The sequence below is a fragment of the Hypomesus transpacificus genome, chromosome 14, assembly GCF_021917145.1.
Source record: "Hypomesus transpacificus isolate Combined female chromosome 14, fHypTra1, whole genome shotgun sequence".
Taxonomy (NCBI): domain Eukaryota; kingdom Metazoa; phylum Chordata; class Actinopteri; order Osmeriformes; family Osmeridae; genus Hypomesus; species Hypomesus transpacificus.
Window position 1 is genome coordinate 15,153,711 of NC_061073.1, and position 21,839 is coordinate 15,175,549.

The following is a 21,839-nucleotide window of genomic DNA, read 5'->3' on the forward strand; positions in this document are numbered from 1 at the left end:
GAGAGGAGTGATGTCTTGTTTACACATTAGCAAGCTGGAGTATTTCATGGTGAGTGACTCTCTGTGCTTTTACTGTAGAGCTCAAGAGATCACCTAAACATAGACTTCTTTGTGGTTTGGTTTACAGCTTGGTCCTGGCACAGAACAACCAACTTTCATTCTAATCCTGAAACATATCCTGTTTGGTAATGGTAGAGTGGTTGGGAGGAGTCACATTTATGTTTATCTTTGAATCAAACTTGGTTGTCTACATTCATACACACATCCAGGCACACGTCATCACACGCACACACACACTAACACACACATACCAAGTGCACTCAGACTGCATCTTTCCAAAAACCCCTCTAATGAGGTGATGACCAACCACTTGTTATAATTGCTTTAGTCTCCTTTTAATTTTCAAGCTTATTAATCATATGTAGAGTTATTTAAGAATGCATAAATTAATCTTAGATTAAAAAAGCCTATCAAAGCCTCAAAACAATTAAAGAGTAGGTAAGATTTCCCCTGGGCTGACACTTGTATTTTAATAGAGTGTTCAGGTGATTATCATACTTTGATGCAGTGCTGTGATTAATGCAGACACACTTTTAAATGAGCTTTCCTTTCTTCTACCAAACGGAAGCACAATCAGGAACCAAGTAATGACCTCATGTATTTCCCTGACTCCTCTTACAATACCCTATAATATCCACGGCTTCTGGTGGGTGAAATCTTACCGTGCTGGAGTTTGTCACGATAACTGAATGGTGAGTATGAGCACTAATTGACCAAGTAGTGTGTATGTTTGGCCTTTGCGTGTCTTCTTGCTGTTCAAGGGCACATGGGTGGAGTTAGTGCCTGGCTGGGCACAAATTGAGAGTGTTTGATCCTATCACACAGATTACACTGGCCCTGGCAGGTCTCAGTTTTGTGGACAGGGTGTGCCAAGTCCACAGCAGTTTGTACACTGGGCAAGAATCTACTGTTCAAGGACAAGCAATAATTATCCGGTGAAATTTAGATCTGCCTATTGAGAGGGTTACTCAGTGAATTTGTATTTGATCTGTTAATGACCTAATATCACCACTATACCTTTAATTAAAAATAGGGATCCTGAAAAATAACATTGCAAGTATAGTCTCACGTGGGAGAAATAGATCCTCACTGATATGTAAATACATTTGGATCAGAATTTAACTTTAGATTTCATTACTTAGCCTATAGGTTTAATAAAGCTGTACTAAGAACAAAATAACTTTAATGTCTTCAACATATTCGGAAAAACAAATTGATGTTTATCAATTTATGTTCATTTTTATGTTTATAAAAATGTTAAAATGTAATAACTGGGCTCTTATATGGACAGCTTGGCAAGACCACTTGACGCTTTCATCTCCTGTGATGGGGACTTTTCAATAGCCTATACGGCGTTCTCCATTCACCCAACATGAATGACTCCTCGTGCTGACAGATGGGTCCACGAGTTCACTCTGCACCATTTCAGTGAGATGTTATCTCTTCCCCTAGGATTACAGCATTTACTTGACTATTTTCATTCGCAACATTTTTACGTGATCCCTTTCTTAATTTTTCAAATTGTGTATAGATGCTAGATATGCAAAAATAACCCAGGCCTACATGTATTTTGGGAACAATTTTGCCCGTACAATAAAAACATATTCTAATCGTAAAATCAAATGCTTACACTTATTTATTATAGTCTATTTCATCACATTTATCTGATCATTCATCACAACGCTCAAAGCCCTGAGAGATGGCTGGGTATTTATTCCCTGGCTCAAATTTACAGATTACTTTCTAAGATTTTAGACACCTAAAGCTCTTTCCTATTCCTAAACATAGTTTCGATGGGTCAAAAGATTTATCTATATCGAAATCATCAAAAAGAATGCATACAGACAATTATAACTATTATTTAACAGGAGGACAGATCATCGCGATAGCCAAGTACCTCATGGGGACTATCGGGTTTCATTGCATCAATATTGCAAGGAGCCACAGTTTGTTTTGCATGCCAACTTTAACAGATAAAAACACGGATGCAACTTAACAAAATGATTAGGTCAGCCTGTAACCAACAAAAGTGTGTAATTATAATTTCGGCATTCTATAGGCCTACATTCAGTGCTGTTTTTGAGCAGCTGGTCGTTGTCAAACGCTTGTGGGTTGATTGCAGGCTGCTGAATAACATAGCCTACTCCGTGGGAATCTAACATCTGATCGTCCTGTCCTGCCCTTCACCCCATATTCATCTGAACTTTCATTCACTTGGATCTTGGCGGCCAATATTATTCAAGTGCCAAATCCCACTGCACATATTTAGCCTACATTTCAATAACAATACATGTTTTATTGCTTAAATTGTATGGCAAAACAGTTGTCTAATATAGCTTAAGGCAGGTTGTTTTCATTATCAGCTTTTGATTGCAGAGCGCATTGATCTTTTATTTTCGTAGTGATATTAATTACTGTTCACCGTGTAAGTCTGTGATCGTTGTAGTAGGCTGCCGAGATAGACAAGAGAGGCAACAATCTATTTAATATATAGGCAATCAAATTAGGCTAACTGTTAATTAACGATTTAATTACATTTAATCATTACGTTTTCGTTTTACTTTTGTTGTTCTATCAAATCAATACTTTGATTTTGATGTTAGGTTATATTCTTTTAGGCTTGTCCCGGGGTTAAATCACAGCAACTCCTATTAAATAAGGCTTTTGTTAGATAACAGCCTGCTCACAAAGTCATTCAGAACACATTCGTAGCCTAAGGACTACATTAAGGTATCCTAGGCGTTCACTGATATAACAACAAAATAGAAATGTGTCCGCATAGGCCTAGTTGTCTGATTGGACTATCTGCTCTCAAATCAAAATAAACAGATACATGTTTATTCTGGAGAAAGATGTGCTTTTTCTTCAAAACAATTCCAACAAGCACGTAACCTATATGTTTGTCAACATATCTGATACCCGAAGGCAAATAGTTAATGTAAATGATATCGGTGAGTGGGAGTGCCTTGCTGTTATTTCTACTGTCACTCGATCGGTCTCCAAAGCATCATGGGGAATGTCATGGAAGGGGCTGCGCTGCATGTGGACACACTATTTACTCACCGCACCACGCGCAGGCACACAGAGCGATACTGTCGAGCAAAGGATGCAAGTGCAATCTACTAAGACATAGACTACCTAAGGCAGGTTTTATTTGACAAACATTGCGGACGAATTGCATGGCAATCACAATTTTCTTCTAACCATTGGACTTCACAATTACAGCTTTGTTGTCATAGTTAATCACAGTTTTGCTGTTGGTACAACGGAGTGGTTTCCACGATCCAAAAAAGGTCAGTTTCGGCATTGTTTAATTGTCTTTCAAGGACAAACACTCTAAAATAGGAGCAGTTGTTTTGAATTGTTTTACTTCATTTCGTTCTTGAACAGGATAGTCAAGAAGATTTTGTACCGAATAATAGTTTGATAAATGCGAAATCTCGAATACAATATTGTGATCACCATTCAATATAGGTTTATGTAGGCTAAACGTTTTTATTTTGGTCTAGTTATACAATGAAAGTCTGTATGCATAAAGGCACAATTGTACATCTTGGTAATTACAATGGAAGGGGATTAGAGGTTCTTTCCTCTCTGTTAAGCTTCTTGCATGGCTAAATGGGCATTTTCCTTCTGCTCCTTAAAGCGTTAACCTCTTTGTTTTAACTCTATGTTGCAATGCCTGATTTAAGATTTCCGATGTCAGCTTTCATTCAGTTAATCAACATATTTTGTAAATGTTACCTTGCTATTTGCATTTAGGCTTAAATACTTATCGTGTATGTATAACCCTAACCCTTTATGCAATTAGTTGGCTAAATGTTTATAGCTTAGCTATAGGTGCCAGACAACATCTAACATTTCAATTGTAAATTGCATGACAGGTATATTATGTGACTGCTTTCTCTTTGCTGAAACCAGGGTTCCAGGAATGGAGTCGATTCCTACTCAAATACCTGCGGGACGAGACTCACCAAGCTCAAAACAAGAACTGCCATACTCTAGCACGAGCAACCTTAAGCCAAACCAAGTTAGTGAGACCATTTTGTATGGAATACCCATCGTGTCATTGGTGATAGATGGCCAGGAGAGACTTTGCCTCGCACAAATTTCCAATACCTTGTTGAAGAACTACAGCTACAACGAGATACACAACCGGCGAGTTGCACTTGGAATCACCTGTGTGCAGTGCACCCCTGTCCAGCTTGAGATCCTAAGGCGGGCAGGGGCCATGCCCATTTCCTCTAGGCGCTGTGGGATGATTACGAAGCGTGAGGCCGAGAGACTTTGCAAATCATTCCTAGGCGCGCACAATCCCCCAAAACTTCCAGAAAATTTTGCGTTTGACGTGTCTCATGAATGCGCTTGGGGAAGTCGAGGTAATTTTATACCGGCAAGATACAATAGCTCAAGGGCTAAATGTATCAAGTGTTCCTATTGTAGTATGTATTTTTCTCCAAATAAGTTTATCTTTCATTCTCATCGCACACCAGAGTCAAAATACACTCAGCCGGACGCTGCTAACTTTAACTCCTGGAGGCGGCACCTCAAGTTAACAGATAAAAACTCACCTGATGATGTTGCTCATGCATGGGAGGATGTGAAGGCCATGTTCAATGGAGGTAGTCGCAAGAGGACGTTGCCAATGAGCGGGCCAGAGCGTTCTTCTCCATTAAAATCGCATGGACCTTCCAACCTATCCCGCGGAGACTCGCCGGATATTCCACCAAAGATACTCCGCTGTGAGGACAACCGAGGCAGTATGAACATGACAAGCTCTCGCAGTTACCCGGTAATTCCAGTTCCCAGCAAAGGTTTTGGAATGCTGCAAAAGATCCCACCACCGCTCTTTCCACATCCATATGGATTTCCAGCTTTTGGGTTGTGTCAGAAGAAAGACGACATGGGAGAGCAAAATAAACCCAACCTTTCAGGCGTGTTTTGGCCAGGCACCAAGGACAGTACCTATTCCTTTCCCATGTTTTGGCCAACAGGCGGCCTTCCTATACCATCATACCCACAGTCCCATCCCAAACCTCCACCAGAGCTCCTGTGCCCTAGAAAAAATGATTTGGACCTGTCTGACAACAGTGACACCAACACTCCTAAGGACAGTATGATTGACAGTGAGCGATGCTCCAGCACACAGTCCATTCGAAACGAAGAAGTAACCGGGGACGAAGCGAGGCCAATGGAGGGGTTGGCCATTATTCCCCGGAAAATGAGCTATGTCTCTGCTTTTAGACCGGTTATCAAAGACACAGAGAGCATAACCAAACTTTACGGCAACAGGGGAAATTACAAAGGTGCTCATCATGGCTATCTGTCACCTGATTTTTTAAGTGAAAGCTCAAGTTACCGGTCCGTATCTCCCGGCGTGGACAGTGAAGGTGAGCCAGACGTGGATGTAGAAACAAACAAATCACAAGAGGACGAGGAATGTCTTTCAGTTACCACTGAAGGCAGTCGGAGTTCTCCTAGTCTGAACATGGCACAGGGTGTTTCATCAAATGACCCAGAATCCAGATCCGTGCCAGAGGCCACTCTTGTTGACCCACAAAGAATTAACTTACATTTAGCACAGTCGTCAGAAAGAGAAATACAAGACAAGGCACGGCCGGAGAGGGCAGCTGCATCCTTTGTTGACGTAAGTTAGCCGCATAATGCCAATGATTTAAAATGGCTGTCACATTTGATAGAATACAGACATTTAAGGCCCAACTGTTTAGCATAATTATAATGGTGTAGGCTATCTGTGATGGAATGTCATGAAAACTTCCTTCTAACTTTCTTTTCAACCGATGACTGTAGCTTCAATCTAGCTGCACGATTATTGCAAGGACTAATTGATTGTAGGTTTTTTATTTGTAGATGTACACATCGGAGAGGAGTGATCTGCAGCACAGAAGCAGTCCCTATTTTAGGTCTTCTAATTACCTGCCAGGCCCACTCAAATCGAATGGTAGGGGTCCATGCCCTATTTCTCTTCAGATATCCTCTATGGTGATATGATCGTTTATCTAAAATATGTTTTTATTTATTTAAGATGATAGTGCTAATAAAGAAGAACCATCCTCGACGGTAGATGAGACTGAAACGAAATCTTTAAACGAACAAAGCAATGGATCCGAAGAAAGCCAAAGGGAAACGGATGACGGTGAGTAGTCTACATTACAGTAATGGATTTGTAACCGGCAATACTTAATAATACGTAATTAAGAAGCTGTAATGTTGCTCTGTATATTCAGGCGAAGAAGCGACAGTCAACATTTCCGGAGATCCACAAGCAGAGAAGGACATGGAAACACTGGCAAAGGGTGAGAATATAAGCGTAGACTGTTTTTATTGGACCTAGTTAATAGGCTATTATTAGTATTTTTAGTAGCCAATTTGACCTAGTAGGCTTAGGCTAGTAGCTAGAAGTCGCCTAGCTATAGCCTAGTAACAGTACAGAAGTAAATTAGTGCCAGCTGTAGGCTGTTTATTAGGCTTATCTTAGTAGGTCATTTCTCAAGTATTTTTGTCAACACTGGGCCTATTATTTTGTCGCATATAGTGTATAATGTGTTATTATTTGCCAAATTTGGGGTATTATTTAATTGTGATTAGCCTATTAGGTCTAGGGTAAAATGGTAATTGTATTAGCCTATTAGGCCATAATTGTGTTATTTTACTCCTTTATTATTATTTTTTCATTGTGTGTAATTTCATTCTATTCAGGCATAGGCCTAATAGGCTACAGTTAAATGTCTGTTGTCTGTAAAATGCCAGTTTCAGTAGACCTCATCTTCATTGTGATAATAAATGTAGGCAAACAGCCCTTGTTAAGGCCTCAACGGCTACTTCTTTAATATTCAATACGGCTAACCTTTCTTCTGTCAGTTAGGCTAGTAGTTCTACCGATAGATACCGATTCAATGTAGGCTAAGCCTTGAAAACAACGTTACAGAATATAGGAGATTTTGTAGCATATAAGCTATATAACATTTTCCAGTGTGAACCCCTTATGTCCACCACATCAACTCACCTTGCCTAATTAATTGAGACACTGAGATCATCCGACTTTCCAATATGTCACAGTGCCTATAATAGTCACTAGTAATAGCCAAAATTAATTCTCAGTTATTGGATTAAGCGTCCTTCTGTGAGGTCGTGTATCCTTTGTTCAAATCGATGAAATCTAATAAATTCTTATTTCAAAAATCTCATAGCCTACTTCAATTTTGCTGATAGCTGTAGGATGTCGTAAAAAGCATTAAGCATAGGCGACAACAAATGTAGGGTGTCTTTGATTTTTGAATTGATTTAAATGGCTCAGTTAATAAACATTGATAAACAACTTACATTCTAACACATGTTGTTCAAATTTGTTTCATTTTAATAGAAGAATTGCAGAAACAACTGCTGGAGCAAGTTGAGATCAGGAAGAAGTTGGAACGAGAATTCCAAAGCTTGAAAGGTATTCTATAATATTCCTGTTATATGACTTTTATTGTAATATAGGCTACCGTAAGATACAACCTATTCTTTTTATGGTGACGAAATCTAACCTAAATCGACGGAGAAAAGTATGTTATGAGTGTTTCTCCTATCATGCTTGGGGCCATTGCGACGTCGAGCCAAATGAGTTTTGCGCTCGGCCTGCACCTTTTTTGTCTTCCTTTTTAGCCTTCCTTTTTAGCCCACAAACAAAGCATATTTAGTATGATTAAAATGTATTTATCACCATAGTTGTTGGATGGCTTACAATTACTTTTCATAAGCTATTTTGTCATGGTTTTACCATAGACAATAGTCTACAAAAAATATAATATAATAACAAATACTAAAATACGGGCTAATTTCAACTATATTAATTGCTCCTCAGACAATTTTCAAGATCAAATGAAAAGAGAGCTATCCTACAGAGAGGAGATGGTTCAACAGCTTCATATTGTCAGAGGTGAGAATACGAAACACCGAGGCGAAGCAAGAGAAACTGGAGCGCATATCGAACGCCTTTCGATTCCAATGGGGGTACATTTAGAAGCACGTGTCCCTTTTGATTGATATGCTCAAAATGTATAGAAATTAAAAAATCATTTTGAGCGACTTAAATAAAGGTGTTTTGTATTCAACACTTATATGATTAAGAGAAACACAATGCGTTGTCTTGAAATTGGGGCAAATAAAATAATGAGTGTGTTTAATATTAACTCTAAATAAATAGCTCATGCATCTTGGTTATCCTCTCTCTCTTGCATAGACACATTATGCAGCGAGCTGGACCAAGAGAGAAAAGCTCGTTATGATATTCAACTGAAGTTGAAAGGTAATTTATATGTAGTCAGTTAGAATAGAATCCACATGCATAAATGCAGATTTATGTTCAAGGGCATTATACACAGAATGCTGTTAATCTTGAGCGGTTGACTTGCTGGATGAATAGGTTAGTTAATAGTGTATTTGTAATCTTGATTCTGTAGTTCGTTGTGCATTGTATTACATTTTAGAGCATGGCCTTGATTCAATAAACCCCAAATGATCTCTGTTCTTGGATGTGCCCTTCTGGAAAAATCTTGTTCTGAGGTACATTGAAATAGGCAGTGTTAAACACATGCTTATAAAAATTTTTAGTTTTCCACAAAATGCACTGCGCAGATACAAACACACACACACACACTCACACACGCATACACACACACACACATACACACACACACATACACACACACAGATGCACACACACAGGCACCATTTTATTTGTCTATTTATCATTTATAATAATTATCTTTCTTCCTAGAAGCTCACGACGCACTACATCATTTTTCATGCAAGATGTTGACCCCCCGTCACTGCAATGGAACCTGCTCCTTCAAATCTCCTCTCTTACCCCCTTAAAGTCCCCCACCCTCTCCCCCAACACACACACACACCACTAACCACCCCACCCCACTGAATGGACACATAAGGAATGATACTTTGGTGCTGAAAAACATGTGCTTTTGTTGTCATCGGCCTCTGTAAGATAACTGTATGTACTTTTCAGTCAGAGCCAAAAATCTTAAGGCTCAATATATAATTTATAAAGTTCTAAGATAGTCTGTGGAAACCATGCTTTTTTTGTTTCAAAATGGAAATATGACCATCTCTTTTAGAAATACTCAATATTTATTTAGTGGCAAAGTGCAATGACTAGATATATGTACCCTGTGATAGTTGGATGTAGTTATTTGAATATTATGTTATTATGTTCAGAATGTTACAGTACATAGTTTACAGTTTTATCAACTGTGTTGTGAATTATCGCTGTTACGCTGTCTTCATCTGCAACATTGTATATACTTTTGATGTTATGCACTTTAAACTAGCACCTGGGATAACTTATATAGCTTATGTGTATTCAAATATGTGGTTTGAAATAAATTTGTCGTAATTTATGAAGGTTTCACAAAATATTTAATACAATGAATGAATGCACTGTAAAGCAAGTGACAATAAGAAAGACAAGATCAAGGGCATCGAGTGGGGTGATTTACTTCTGAGTAAAAATTTGATCCAGACAATTCTCCAAACTGTATTTACTATCAGACAATAATAATAACATCCATTCATTTGTAATTAATAGTAGTTTTATTTGATGGACATGGTGTCAGACTTTAATAGCTAAATGTACATTTGGTTTGATAATATTATTCAATAAAAAAAAAAATGATCAAAGAAATATATCTGTCTGCTGTAGCCCTGTACCATCAGGCATATGCCTAGAATGATACATTGACACTAAACACACTTGATCATAATTTAACTTTTTGGAATGACATCCCTGGTCAATAAGTTTTGGAATAACCACCTGCATTTGGAAATTATATATTTGGGATCCACGGGGGCTACAGTGCTTTCCCCAACGCAAACAAGAGTGTCATCTAGTGTTCAAATCAAGAGCCATTAGTCAAACTACATCATTTTCTTTAATAACCACTCAACCTGACTGGGTATGGATGCAGTTTCCAGTCCTTAAACTACTGTCAATTCGTCAAATGATAGTTTCACAGCATTTAAAACTGTAGCAGTCTATAGGTTTCTTTAATTTACTAGCGTTTATTAGCCTATGATGTGAGGTTAAAAAGGAAAAGGAAAACGTGCCATTTTATTTGGATGCATGCCAACAATTGCTTATCACTACTTTCTCAGCCTCATTATCAAGTATGCTTGTCTCATAAGGGATTGGATTTAATGGTTGACCTTTTGGTGGGGCTGTTATCTCTCAAACCGAGTGTCTAAACTTTGTGCTGTAGACTGCAGTGAGACTGCCCTCTACTGGATTTATTTAGTTCAGTTGATTCACCTTGCGTCTCTTGCTTATGTAGCCTACTTGTCCCTTTACAACTTCGCAACTAAGCAAACAAGGCAACAATGAAAACATAGTCAAAGAATATATGGTATTATTCCTATAGTGGCGATACAATTAACTCGTTTGAGTGTACATTTATTTCGAGTTGCAGGGTGGAACACTGGTCTGGGATATGTTAGCACTCTAAAACGTAAGGTACGTTCTCTAAATTTTCACATTTAAGCCGATCCCAGATCCGTGTTTTTCGGAAATTCTAGTCCGAGACTTTTCCTCTCATTCACGCCTGCGCTCAAAATTAGAAGATGGCGGAGAGTGCGGAACTGAAGGTAAAAGCTTCGCTAGCCCATAGCTTATTACATTTGACAACATTTGCATTTTACGCAACGAAATATGTGGATTGCTTATGTTGATATGTGGTGCCTTTTAGTACTTACACGAAACAAGCTTTATATATATTTGATGTACCTCGAAACAGTGTGGTAGCTAGCTACCAATGCTATCAAGACCTAGCATTGTTTTTGTTGCCGATGTTGGGCTTGGTAAGGGGGGCTTGCTTGTCTGCCATCGGTAAGCTATCTTGCTATTAGCTCTAGCTCCCTTGGCTGCTACGCTTACGTGTAATGTTGGATATCTCAAAACTGGATCAGGCTTTCCGTTAGACTACTAGGCTGGCTACCAGTGAGTGGACAAATTAATATATTATGTTCAGAATCCATACTAGTACTAGTTTTTTCGATTAGCTAGTCTGCCTTAGCAGCTAACTAGCTAACCCTCGTACAACATAATTCTGTCTTTGGCCTGAAATAGCCAACCTTAGCTAGCTAGCTACCCGCCATGTGAAACAGCGATGCATTGCTAACTAAAATACTGGGGTTTTACTCTAATATCCTCTATATTTGTTCTACCATTGATACATGTTATTTATTTGTAAATGTGTGTTGTGTGTGACAATACAATCATCGTATGTTTTTTGGCAATGGAATTAATCTCAGTCATAGCTGTACATTTGCTTTATATACATTAATATGGTTGGCTGAATTGTCCAATCAGAAATGATTTTGGCCCCTACTGTGCATAATTGCACGTATCATTAATCCATTTCTTTATCACTCAGATTGGGGGATTACAATTTGACAGCTCTTATAATGATATACCAACCTGTAATGCACCTGTTCAGTGCCAGAGCTTGTCATACATTTAAGTTGAAAATGACAAAAAGTCAACCTCATGCTTGAATTTTACTACAGCAAATGGTGATGAGCCTTCGTGTTTCGGAGCTTCAAGTATTACTGGGGTACGCTGGACGGAATAAACACGGAAGGAAGCACGAACTCTTAACCAAAGCACTCCATCTACTGAAGGCTGGCTGCAGCCCTGCAGTGCAAATGAAGATCAAGGAACTCTATCGGCGACGCTTCCCCACCAAAATGGTGTCGCCGGTAGACCTAGCACTGCCAAGTGTTCATTCCACCTCCAGTCTGCCTGCAGGCCTGACTCAGCTGGGCTTTGACAGTCACGGTGCCCCCTCACCCCTTCTACCTGTCTCCTTACTGGGTCCCAAGCATGAGCTGGGGCTGCCTCACCTGCCCTCTGCCCTGCATCCTGTGCACCCTGACGTCAAGCTCCAGAGACTGCCTTTCTACGACATGTTGGATGAGCTTATCAAGCCCACAAGTCTGGGTAAGAGCATGCTGCTTGGCCATCTGTTTGGCCAACAACTATGCCATCGTGGAGTCACGTGACCATATATTCTAAGACCCGAATTTATGGTCTTGGTTTCCTAAAAAATGGTGCCAGTGTTTAGCGATTCAACGTCTGAGATGACTCTAGGTTTGCCACGCGTGGGAAATGTGTAGATCTAACTCTGAGTCGTTGGAAGTGTGTGTAATTCATCACATTTGAAACCCTTCTTTTGGAGTGGCTCGTCGTGCACGACTTGTGATGTCTGTGTCCTGTGCTTGGTCTCTTCACACAGCCTCAGACAGTAGTCAGCGGTTCCAGGAAACGTGTTATGCTTTTGCTTTGACACCACAACAAGTTCAACAAATTAGCAGCTCGATGTAAGTAGGAGAGGAACGTATTCTGTTTCTTATCGGTTAACCGCGAAACCATCATCACAGTTGCTACCACAGGGAGTGAGATGTTCTGAAACAGGATATGAACAATTTCAGTATGTGTCCTTCATCTTTTCTCAGGGATATTTCGGGGACCAAGTGTGACTTTGCAGTCCAAGTTCAGCTAAGGTAATGTCACCTTATATGGTGGATCCTGTTCAGTGGGGTCAAGTTTCAAATGTATCCATCAATACAGAAGTATAATATCTCTGCCTGGTGACCCCCTTGGACATTTTTTTTACCTAATGATAACTTTTCAGATTTTGTCTCTCTGAGACTAGCTGTCCACAAGAGGATCATTTCCCTCCAAATCTGTGTGTGAAAGTGAACGGCAAGCCGTGTACTCTTCCAGTAAGTCTATGCAACCTGCCTGCATAATGACCACGCAGCTCCAAACTCACTGACACACACAAATACCCACACCAATTCAGTATCTTTACAGTGGGCCTCAGAGCTCATCAACAGCATGAGAATGATTGTACATGATTGTCTGCTGATTGTCTTCTGTTTCTTCAATCGAAGGGGTATCTTCCTCCAACCAAAAACGGAGTTGAACCAAAAAGGCCCAGTCGTCCTATCAACATAACATCCCTGGTCAGATTGTCCACCACAGTCCCTAACACAATTGTGGTGTCGTGGACCTCGGAAATCGGCAGGGTACGGAATGAACCCAAGAAACTATCAGATGATGGTCAAGCCTTTTTGAGAAAGCTATGACCCATTTCATTTCAGCTTTTTTTTTTTTGCTGCATGAGTAGCATTTGCCCAAACGTTATATGTTTGTTTTGTTGCCATCTCCTCAGAGCTTTTCCATGGCTGTGTATTTGGTGAGACAGCAGTCGTCTACGGTGTTGTTGCAGAGACTACGGGCCAAAGGCATCAGGAACCCAGACCACTCCAGAGCGCTCAGTATGTACTGATGGATCGATACAGGGTGGGGTACAGAAGGTCTGTTTGTGTTTCACCAGCTCATTATTCTCTTTGTTTACTTGTTCTCTTTAACAGTCAAAGAGAAGTTGACAGCTGACCCTGACAGCGAGATCGCCACCACCAGTTTAAGAGTCTCTTTGCTGTGCCCGGTACGCACTTACATTTACACATACATTTCTCCCAATGTTTCTATTTTTTACTGTTCACGGGATATACTTCATCAGTCATATGATCAATGCTCATAAATCATCATGATCAACTTTCTAGTTGTGCAAAGCTCATTCTGTGTGTGTGTGTGTGTGTGTGTGTGTGTCGGTGTGTGTGTGTTTTCAGCTTGGGAAAATGCGTCTGATGATCCCGTGCCGAGCGTTGACGTGTTCCCACCTCCAGTGCTTTGATGCAACGCTCTACATCCAGATGAATGAGAAGAAGCCCACCTGGGTGTGTCCTGTCTGCGACAAGAAGGCCCCTTACGAGCACCTCATCATCGACGGGTCCGGCACCTCTTCTGCCCTTTTTCAGAAAGAATTTGGAGATTGATATATGTCTGCTACAAACATGGATTTAATAAGACAAAATATGGTTTCATATCTGGCTAACGAAACCGAGAATGCAGTGTAGTTGGTCTGGGTGAGCGTACGTAGCTAAGTCTCTTCCCAACTCTTCCCAACTGCAGATTGTTCATGGAGATCCTGAACAGCTGTTTGGACTGTGATGAGATCCAGTTCAAGGAGGATGGAAACTGGTCCCCTATGAGATCAAAGAAGGAGGTCCAGGAGGTGTCGGCTTCTTACAACGGGGTGGACGGTACGGCCCGTCCAGTCTCACCAGGCTGTCACGGCATGCCTTTCTGTCCTGCAGTACAGAGTACACTGTAGATTTATTGAAACTCTGCCCCTTCTAGATTCCTGTCGAACTCTGGTGCCGGAACTAAGGAACTACTCCTCAATCGACAACAGCAAGAAGGTGGAAGTGATCGACTTGACACTGGACAGCTCCTCAGATGATGACTTGGACGACGAGCCTCCACCAAAAAGGATGTGTCCCTCGCTGTCCCCTGTCTCTCCACCGATGAACAAGGGGTAAGGCCGTCACTGACAGGTCACGTCATTGTCACGTTCTGGGTTGGACTCCCAGCTCGTCGATGTCACTTCCTCTCCCTGACGCAGCGTTCTTCCCACACAGGGTGCTGAATCTACACAGCCAGGCGTCGCCGTTAACCAGGGCTCCCAGCATGCCTCCTGTGGAGACAAGCTACATTCCCCCTCCTCCGCCCCTCATCCAGGACTACCGCCACTACTACCACACACCCAGTGACCTGCCAGGTACGGTCTGGCCTCGGCTGCTGCAGCTCAACACATGGCTACTCCAGGATGATCTTGTCTTCATTGCCCCAGAGCAAACTAACAGAACCCTTCTTTTTCTTTGTCTGTTTCTCCCAGATTTAAATTTCTTCTCCTTCCTCCAGGGTGACAATCATCAGGTAAATGTAACTCCCACTACAAGTTAGCGGTAAAAAAAAAAGTCATGTAGCGAAATGAACCAGCGCTTAAATCATTGATGTGACTGTCCCCTCTCTTCCAGCATTACAACATGATGATGGCGGCGGCGGCCGCCGCTTCGGCCTCGGCTACAGACGACCACGACCTGCTGCTTAACCGCTTCCTGCCCTACAGCTCCTCCCAGATATTCCTGGAGCAGCCGGGCACACCGGGCAGCAGCAACCTGGCAGCCGCCAACGGAGGCAGCAACAGCGGCAGCAGCAGCAGCCTGGTGTCCTCCAGCAGCCTGCGTGACAGAGACAGGGACAGGGACCGGGACAGGGACAGCCACTCTCACTCGGGGGCTTCCAGGTCCAGGGAGGATGCCGCAGCGGCGGCGGCCATTTACGGTTCCATCTCGGACGTCATCTCGCTCGACTGAACACGGGGGGGGGGGGGGGGGGGGGGTGACGTGACGACACACGTGGAACTGAGAGAACAGCTTGGGGAAGAACATTTAAATGGAGGTATTTGTAAATAGAAAAGAAGAGGAAGAAGAATAGAGAAAACAATGCTATGTACAGAGAGGAAAATCTATTTTCAATTTTACTTATGTATATAAACTTAGGACGCTGCCTGTCCAGTGAGTAACTTCAGTTGATATTTTTCTGTGGATACTGAAGATTTTTCCACACCTTCATGTGGTCCCTTGATTATATTGTACCTTTTGTACTTCGTTTTTACTCCATTTTGTTCAATGGCATTATTTCTGTCATAAGATGTCACCTACAGAGAAATCTGTCCATATTTTTATCATCACTGTTTCAAACATTCATGCTGTGGTCAATATTGTATTTAATTATTTTCAAGGTATTATTTATAATGCTTGTATGTTATGTTGTATGTATGCTGTTTAAAAGCATTCCCTGTGTCCCTAAAAACTGTTGCCACTAGGAATGCACAAGGTTCTGTTTCTTTATACTGCGCTATCCCATAATTTTCTGCAGAATTTCTCATTGTTCATCAAATCCAGTTTTAGTTACATCAAAGCACTTTCTATAAGATGATCTCAAATATAATCTAATAAGATTGTATTCAATAAAATCAAATAGTCATTACAGTCATTGTTGTAGGACTAATTTCAAAACAATTGTATTTCTATTACAAGATGATATCAGATTACCAATTTAGACTTTTCATTTCATATGAAATAAAGCATTTTATTCAATTGTTTTTCAGAATAGTTTGATACCACTTTCCTTTTGCATTGTGATCAATTTTTCCCCACAAACCAAATGATTTTTTGTGGGGGATGGATGGCCTAGATATTCTTTCTTTATAGGTTTGTCATCCAGATTGTCAATTTGTCTGTAGACAAACAAGATAAATACTGCAGGACATATTTGACTTTACTAAATGGTTTATTCACCTAATCTAAATGCCACTGAGAAGTTTGTTGTTCTCAGATAGCATTTTTTTCAGGCTTTAGTCCACCTATTTCTAAACAAGATGCAGTTTGATTTAGGGAGTAATATGGTGCCTTTATATTTGAGTTCAGTGCTTATTGTTTGATGCAGAGGTAACTCTAACCAAGTAGGTATTCACAGTGGAGGCATAGAATGCTTAACTTTGCATGCCTGTTCTTTGTTGCTGTTTGTCTCTTGTTGATTCACCTCATAGTTCAGTTGATCTACAACTACCCTACTGTTCCATCATAGTGTCATAAGGGATGTTGATTTAGCTCAGTGTCTTTGCTAAAGCTCAATGAATTTTTGGTTTATAATGTGACCGATGAGCTCATGAGTGCATCGCAATGTGCTTCACCCCAAAGTTTGTTGCTGTTCAAGTTCTGATGGCCCTTCATATTCTTGTGCGTACAATTAGTATTATTTATTTCATCTATATATTTTTTTTTTGCATTTGGTTGATTCTTAATTATGCATTGCTGTCATTGTATATGATATTTCTTTTGTAATTATATGATTAATGCTATTTAAAGAGATCATTGTTGCTTGAGATACATTGTAACAAACATTGTTTCATTTTCTTTGTCTGTTTAACTATCAAATGATGTCAGTAACACAATAGAGGCTTTGAGCATTGTGACCGTCTCTAGGGTCTACTGTGCTGTTTGATAATTGTATGAATAAACAGATATAAGACAATGACCATGTTTTAAGTTTTACATTTATTGTGATTTGTACAGTTCAGGTACATGTTTTCTTTCGGCCCTGCTTCTCTTGACAATCCCTAGCAATTTATCTTAACCTCTAATAAATAGTATAAACCTGTAATCAATATTATTTGGAACATGTTATTAAATGATGGACCGTTGGCAAAACTTAAACCGAAAACAATGAAATGTAGCACGTTTAATTCAATGTAATAAGAAAAACACAAAACCTTGCGAATTTGTTACAATATGTCATAAAAGTAGACAACAAATGGTTATGCGAGGGTTACGTCAATGAAATACAGAAAGATAAAACAAACAGTAAATGTATGACAGCTTTCCTAAAAGCAATTTTGCAACACTTCTTTTTCTAGATTTGAAATTGTGAACGTACGCCACGGACGTGACGTCATTGTGCAGCGCCTTCACTGTTTCTGAATGGAAGGGGAACTGGCAATGCCTGCATTTGATTTTTCAGATATTTTTATTGTTTAATCTGTGAATGGCGCCAAAACAGGACCCTAAACCTAAATTTCAAGAAGGTAAGGAACACCCTCGAGTATTAGTGACCATTGTGCATTGTTGGCGCTGCCAGGATAGGACTTTGAGTCTGCTGCTCGTAGCTAGCTCGCTAGCTTGCTACGCTTTGGCGCGTTCACTGATTGTCGCTTTATAAGCAGCCGCCATGAATTTACAATTAAACAATCACGATACAACTATGTAAACCCTCAACATGAAATGCATTTTGCTGACACATGCTCTGACTGTAGCCGAGAAATATGCACACACAAGCGACTGCTAATTCAGCCAGTTCCATAGCTTAGTAAGGCTCTATGAAGGTATGTTCATATTGTGATCAACCAAACTGTGGCTCGTCACATGACCAAACATCCCTCGTATTAAGTAGGTAAGCGTTGACTTGGTACACCGCACGGCGGCCTACTTACTCTAAACAAATTCAGAGGTATTTGGACGCCATCCTATGTCAAAATGTAACACTGTTTTAACTCTACATCAATGTGCAGACTCTAAACGGTGTTGTAAAATTATTAACAGACTTATATTTGGTGAACTTGTCTGCCTATTCAGGTGAACGGGTGCTGTGTTTTCATGGGCCATTACTTTACGAAGCAAAGGTATGCTGTTTAGTTAATGTTACTTCTGGGTTGATATCTGTATGTTGAGTGTATTGGAAAATGATATGATTTGTTTCAGTGTGTTAGAACAAACATCAAGGAGAAGCAAATCAAGTACTTTATTCATTACAGTGGATGGAATAAGAAGTAAGTAACTAGACATAGATTGCACGTTAGATTGTATTCATTGTTTATAACCCTGCACATCGATTTGAGATGGTGCTCTGGTAATTTATACATTTGGTATTCACAAATTCAACTTGTAAATAAGTTAGTCTAACTCAATATTCTTTTTTTTTTAGCTGGGATGAATGGGTTCCTGAAAGCAGAGTACTGAAGTATGTGGACAGCAACCTGCAGAAACAGAAAGAGCTTCAGAAGGCTAATCAGTGAGTGCCTTGTGGTTGGTCCAACTGGTCGTCATGGTTTGAAGAACCATCTTTATCCCGATGTTTTCATTGTGGCTTTTCTCCATTGTTCTTCAGAGACCATTATGTAGAGGGAAGGATGAGGGGAGTAGCACCAAGCAAGAAGATTCCTCCTCCTCCTCCGCCAAAAGTCATTGATGTGTGAGTTGAGAACTTTCAGCTTCTACACAGTGTCCACTTACAAGACCCTAGTGGCTGACCCTAGTATCATACCAAGTGGCTGCTCCAGTTTTACAAAAGTAACTTTTTTTTCTCCAAAAAACAACATTCTGCTTGCTGTAATTATTTTTTAAACTTTTAAGTCTGAATTATTCCTATTTTAATAGTTATAGATTCTACCTGTGGGTGATGTTTTTGATGTTTCTCCAGTGTAAATGTTTTTGTTTTTGTTTTTTCACTCCAGTAAAGCAAAAAAGAACAAACAGAAGAGTAAGTCCAATTCAAACAGCACATTTTGTTGAGTTACCCAAGCGGCAGTTTGCGTTGCCAACACTGCAACACTATTGAAATTACTCCAGGGGGCGCATGTCTTTTAGACAACAAGAGCACTAAATCCTGCACCAAAGTAATGGTCTTGATTATGATTGTGGTTCTCTTCATGTGTGTCTCTGTTCCTCCCTATTGATGCAGCCCCAGGGGCTGGAGAGGGAACCAGTGCAGGTGGTGAATTACCTTATCCCCCCCGAAAGAAGAGGGCACGCGTTGACCCAACTGTGGAAAGTGTATGTCCATTAGATTTTCTGTAATCAGGGTATTAGCAAAATTGAGTTTGGTCATTTGTAAAAGTTAGTTTTTATGATAAAAAATAACTAATTCTTATTTTGAATCGGTGCTGAATCTGCATCTGTCGTGTTTCAGGATGAGACCTTTATAAACCGAGTAGAGGTAAAGGTAAAGATCCCAGAGGAGTTAAAACCATGGCTGGTGGATGACTGGGACCTGATCACCAGGCAGAAACAGGTCAGTGGGCTTCATGTGGAACACTTTTAGCATGACAAGAGACCTGACAAGAGAGAGTGAACAAATGAAGGGTATTTTTTCAAACTTAGAAAATCGACATACTTCATAATAATTCTTGATTTGTTTTCAGCTTTATCACCTGCCAGCCAAGAAGAATGTGGAGGCTGTCCTGGAAGATTATGCAAGCTACAAAAAATCAAGAGGAAACTCTGACAACAAGTAAAAACATCAGAATGATACCCAATACAAGTGATTAGTCATCTTAAGCCCTTGTGAAAGCCTACAGTAAGCCCTCTTCGAGTTGTGTCGGAGTGAAGATCAATGTAGGGAGTCAGTTGGCTGAGCGGTTAGGGAATGGGGCTAGTAATCTGAAGGTTGCCGGTTTGATTCCTGGCCGTGCTTTTTACGTTGTGTCCTTGCGCAAGGCACTTCACCCTACTTGCCTCGAGGGGTACTGTACTTACTGTAAGTCGCTCTGGATAAATGACTAAATGTAAATGTCTTTTCAGGGAGTATGCTGTGAACGAGGTGGTTGCCGGTGTCCGAGAGTACTTTAATGTCATGCTGGGAACACAACTTCTCTACAAGTTTGAAAGGCCGCAGTATGCAGATATCCTGGCCAACCACCCCGACTCCTCCATGTCTCAGATCTACGGGGCGCCACACCTGCTCCGGCTCTTCGGTACTTTGTTTTAGTGTCTGTCTGTATGCCATCTCTCCCCTGTCTGGAGATAGTGACAGGAGTGGAGGCTTGGATAAATCCATTCTCCCTGTGTGTTTGTATTTGGCAGTGAGGATCGGAGCAATGCTGGCCTACACTCCCCTGGATGAGAAGAGCTTGTCTTTGCTGCTCAGCTACCTACAAGACTTCCTCAAGTAAGCTCTCAGCAACCTCACCCATCTGTAAAGGTTGTATTGTATCATCAAAATCTTGATTCATAGAAATGTGTTCCCTGGTGTTTGGCTGTCAGGTACCTAGTGAAGAACTCCACCACTCTCTTCAGCTCGACTGACTATGAAGTAGCCCCCCCCGAGTATCACCGCAAAGCTGTTTGACGGGGGTCAACCAACAAGACCAGGTGTTGTCTCTTTAGTCGGCATATGAAGGTCCCATTACAGGGAGGTGACCTTTGTCACTTGTCGAGGACAGATTGTTTGTGGCAACGGATCAAAATGGTGTATATTTAAGCATCAGTGAGATTTCCTTGGACAAAGTTATTTACTTTCTTTTTGAAAGCTGCGAAGGAACTTTTCCTGTATTGGTATGTTCTTGAGTACCACTTTAGTTTATATAATACTTGTTCTGTGTTTACAATGGCCTTTTTAAGGAAGTATAATCGTACAATATGCTTCCAATGCTGACCGATTGAGCTTCTTTCTTTTTTTTTTGCCTCGTCATTTTTAATAAAAGTTTTCTCTCGAGTTAGTAGTAATGTTTGGTTTGCATTCTCATTTTATGTCTTTCGTGTGTGACTATTGCGATGTTAGTGATGACAGCTTACTTTAGAATGGGCCTGTTCCAAAGGAAGGATAGGATGGCAGGGAGATGAGAGGGAAAAAGTGATGGTTTATCAGAACAGGCATACTCTTTCAAGACCCAGCAAGAGGAGAAAGATGGGTTGTGTTGGGTCGAAAGCCATGTTTGGTTTGGAGTGCCATCACTCTAAAAGGTTTATTAAGAATAGTTCTCTTCAGTTATGCTTGTGTTATTCAAACACACTTGAGTTATTGCTCACACGTAAATGGGACATATGGTTTTAATTTAAACACTGTCGTTGGAGGAATGTGGGCCCGGCACCAGAGTTTCACCTCAAAGCGTTTATTAATGCAGCTAATAAGATTTATTTTCAGACAAGTAGTGGATGGGGCCAGGTCCTTGGATTACATAGACACCTGTGTAATCCCCCCCCCCCCTCCCCATGTTTTCTATTTGATGGACTTCTGATGGCCTGGATGATTTGGGTCTGTTTTTCTTCCCATGATTCCACCAAAGAATGTGGTTGTGAAAGTGTCATCCCATTGGTGGTTCTATTTAATATTTTACTTATGAAACCCAGTGTGCCCACAGTATTTTGGACAGGAAAGAAACTTAATAGACCGTTAACTTTGATGCCTGGCTGCCATCCATTTTGCAACTGTCATCTTTTCCACTTTCCATTTGTTTAACTTCCTAGTCTTGACCATCATTGTGACTCACTTGAAACAAGAGGAACTCTAACAGTTT

At 40.6% G+C, this 21,839-nt stretch overlaps 3 protein-coding genes across 5 annotated transcripts; all 3 read left to right on the forward strand.

Annotated features, from left to right (window-relative positions):
• Positions 1-3,229: 3,229 nt before the first annotated feature.
• On the forward strand, positions 3,230-8,940 carry skor1b (SKI family transcriptional corepressor 1b). The gene is made up of 8 exons (XM_047034577.1): positions 3,230-3,353; positions 3,982-5,707; positions 5,932-6,022; positions 6,107-6,217; positions 6,309-6,377; positions 7,445-7,519; positions 7,928-8,002; positions 8,843-8,940. The coding sequence occupies exons 2-8, from the start codon at positions 3,992-3,994 to the stop codon at positions 8,938-8,940; spliced, it is 2,235 nt and encodes a 744-aa protein (XP_046890533.1). The 5' UTR covers positions 3,230-3,353; positions 3,982-3,991.
• A 1,740-nt stretch (positions 8,941-10,680) lies between these two features.
• On the forward strand, positions 10,681-17,086 carry pias1b (protein inhibitor of activated STAT, 1b). 3 transcript variants are annotated; one of them, XM_047034552.1, is made up of 14 exons: positions 10,681-10,719; positions 11,641-12,073; positions 12,369-12,453; positions 12,589-12,636; positions 12,768-12,858; positions 13,030-13,164; positions 13,311-13,416; positions 13,513-13,586; positions 13,771-13,931; positions 14,114-14,244; positions 14,342-14,519; positions 14,623-14,762; positions 14,880-14,920; positions 15,022-17,086. In XM_047034552.1, exons 1-14 carry the CDS (start codon positions 10,696-10,698, stop codon positions 15,358-15,360), a joined length of 1,986 nt encoding a protein of 661 aa, XP_046890508.1. In that variant the 5' UTR covers positions 10,681-10,695; the 3' UTR covers positions 15,361-17,086. The 3 variants fall into 3 exon arrangements, with proteins under 3 accessions (XP_046890508.1, XP_046890509.1, XP_046890510.1); XM_047034553.1 differs by lacking the exon at positions 10,681-10,719 and adding an exon at positions 10,733-10,960; XM_047034554.1 differs by lacking the exon at positions 10,681-10,719 and adding an exon at positions 10,983-11,071.
• A 406-nt stretch (positions 17,087-17,492) lies between these two features.
• On the forward strand, positions 17,493-21,037 carry morf4l1 (mortality factor 4 like 1). Its single transcript, XM_047033929.1, has 12 exons — positions 17,493-17,633; positions 18,181-18,227; positions 18,307-18,374; positions 18,530-18,616; positions 18,713-18,796; positions 19,059-19,084; positions 19,286-19,377; positions 19,514-19,615; positions 19,746-19,834; positions 20,125-20,297; positions 20,407-20,491; positions 20,587-21,037. The coding sequence occupies exons 1-12, from the start codon at positions 17,594-17,596 to the stop codon at positions 20,669-20,671; spliced, it is 978 nt and encodes a 325-aa protein (XP_046889885.1). The 5' UTR covers positions 17,493-17,593; the 3' UTR covers positions 20,672-21,037.
• The last annotated feature ends 802 nt before the right edge of the window (positions 21,038-21,839 follow it).

Bases quoted from the DNA above. Each gene is read 5' to 3' on its own strand.
- skor1b (XM_047034577.1), top strand. From the start codon at position 3,992: ATGGAGTCGATTCCTACTCAAATACCTGCGGGACGAGACTCACCAAGC. The intron at 6,023-6,106 runs GTAGGGGTCCAT...TATTTATTTAAG, and splicing joins AGGCCCACTCAAATCGAATG to ATGATAGTGCTAATAAAGAA. The intron at 6,218-6,308 runs GTGAGTAGTCTA...CTGTATATTCAG, and splicing joins CCAAAGGGAAACGGATGACG to GCGAAGAAGCGACAGTCAAC.
- pias1b (XM_047034552.1), top strand. From the start codon at position 10,696: ATGGCGGAGAGTGCGGAACTGAAG. The intron at 12,859-13,029 runs GTAAGTCTATGC...CTTCAATCGAAG, and splicing joins GCAAGCCGTGTACTCTTCCA to GGGTATCTTCCTCCAACCAA. The intron at 13,165-13,310 runs GTACGGAATGAA...CCATCTCCTCAG, and splicing joins GGACCTCGGAAATCGGCAGG to AGCTTTTCCATGGCTGTGTA.
- morf4l1 (XM_047033929.1), top strand. From the start codon at position 17,594: ATGGCGCCAAAACAGGACCCTAAACCTAAATTTCAAGAAG. The intron at 18,375-18,529 runs GTAAGTAACTAG...TTTTTTTTTTAG, and splicing joins TACAGTGGATGGAATAAGAA to CTGGGATGAATGGGTTCCTG. The intron at 19,835-20,124 runs GTAAAAACATCA...ATGTCTTTTCAG, and splicing joins AGAGGAAACTCTGACAACAA to GGAGTATGCTGTGAACGAGG.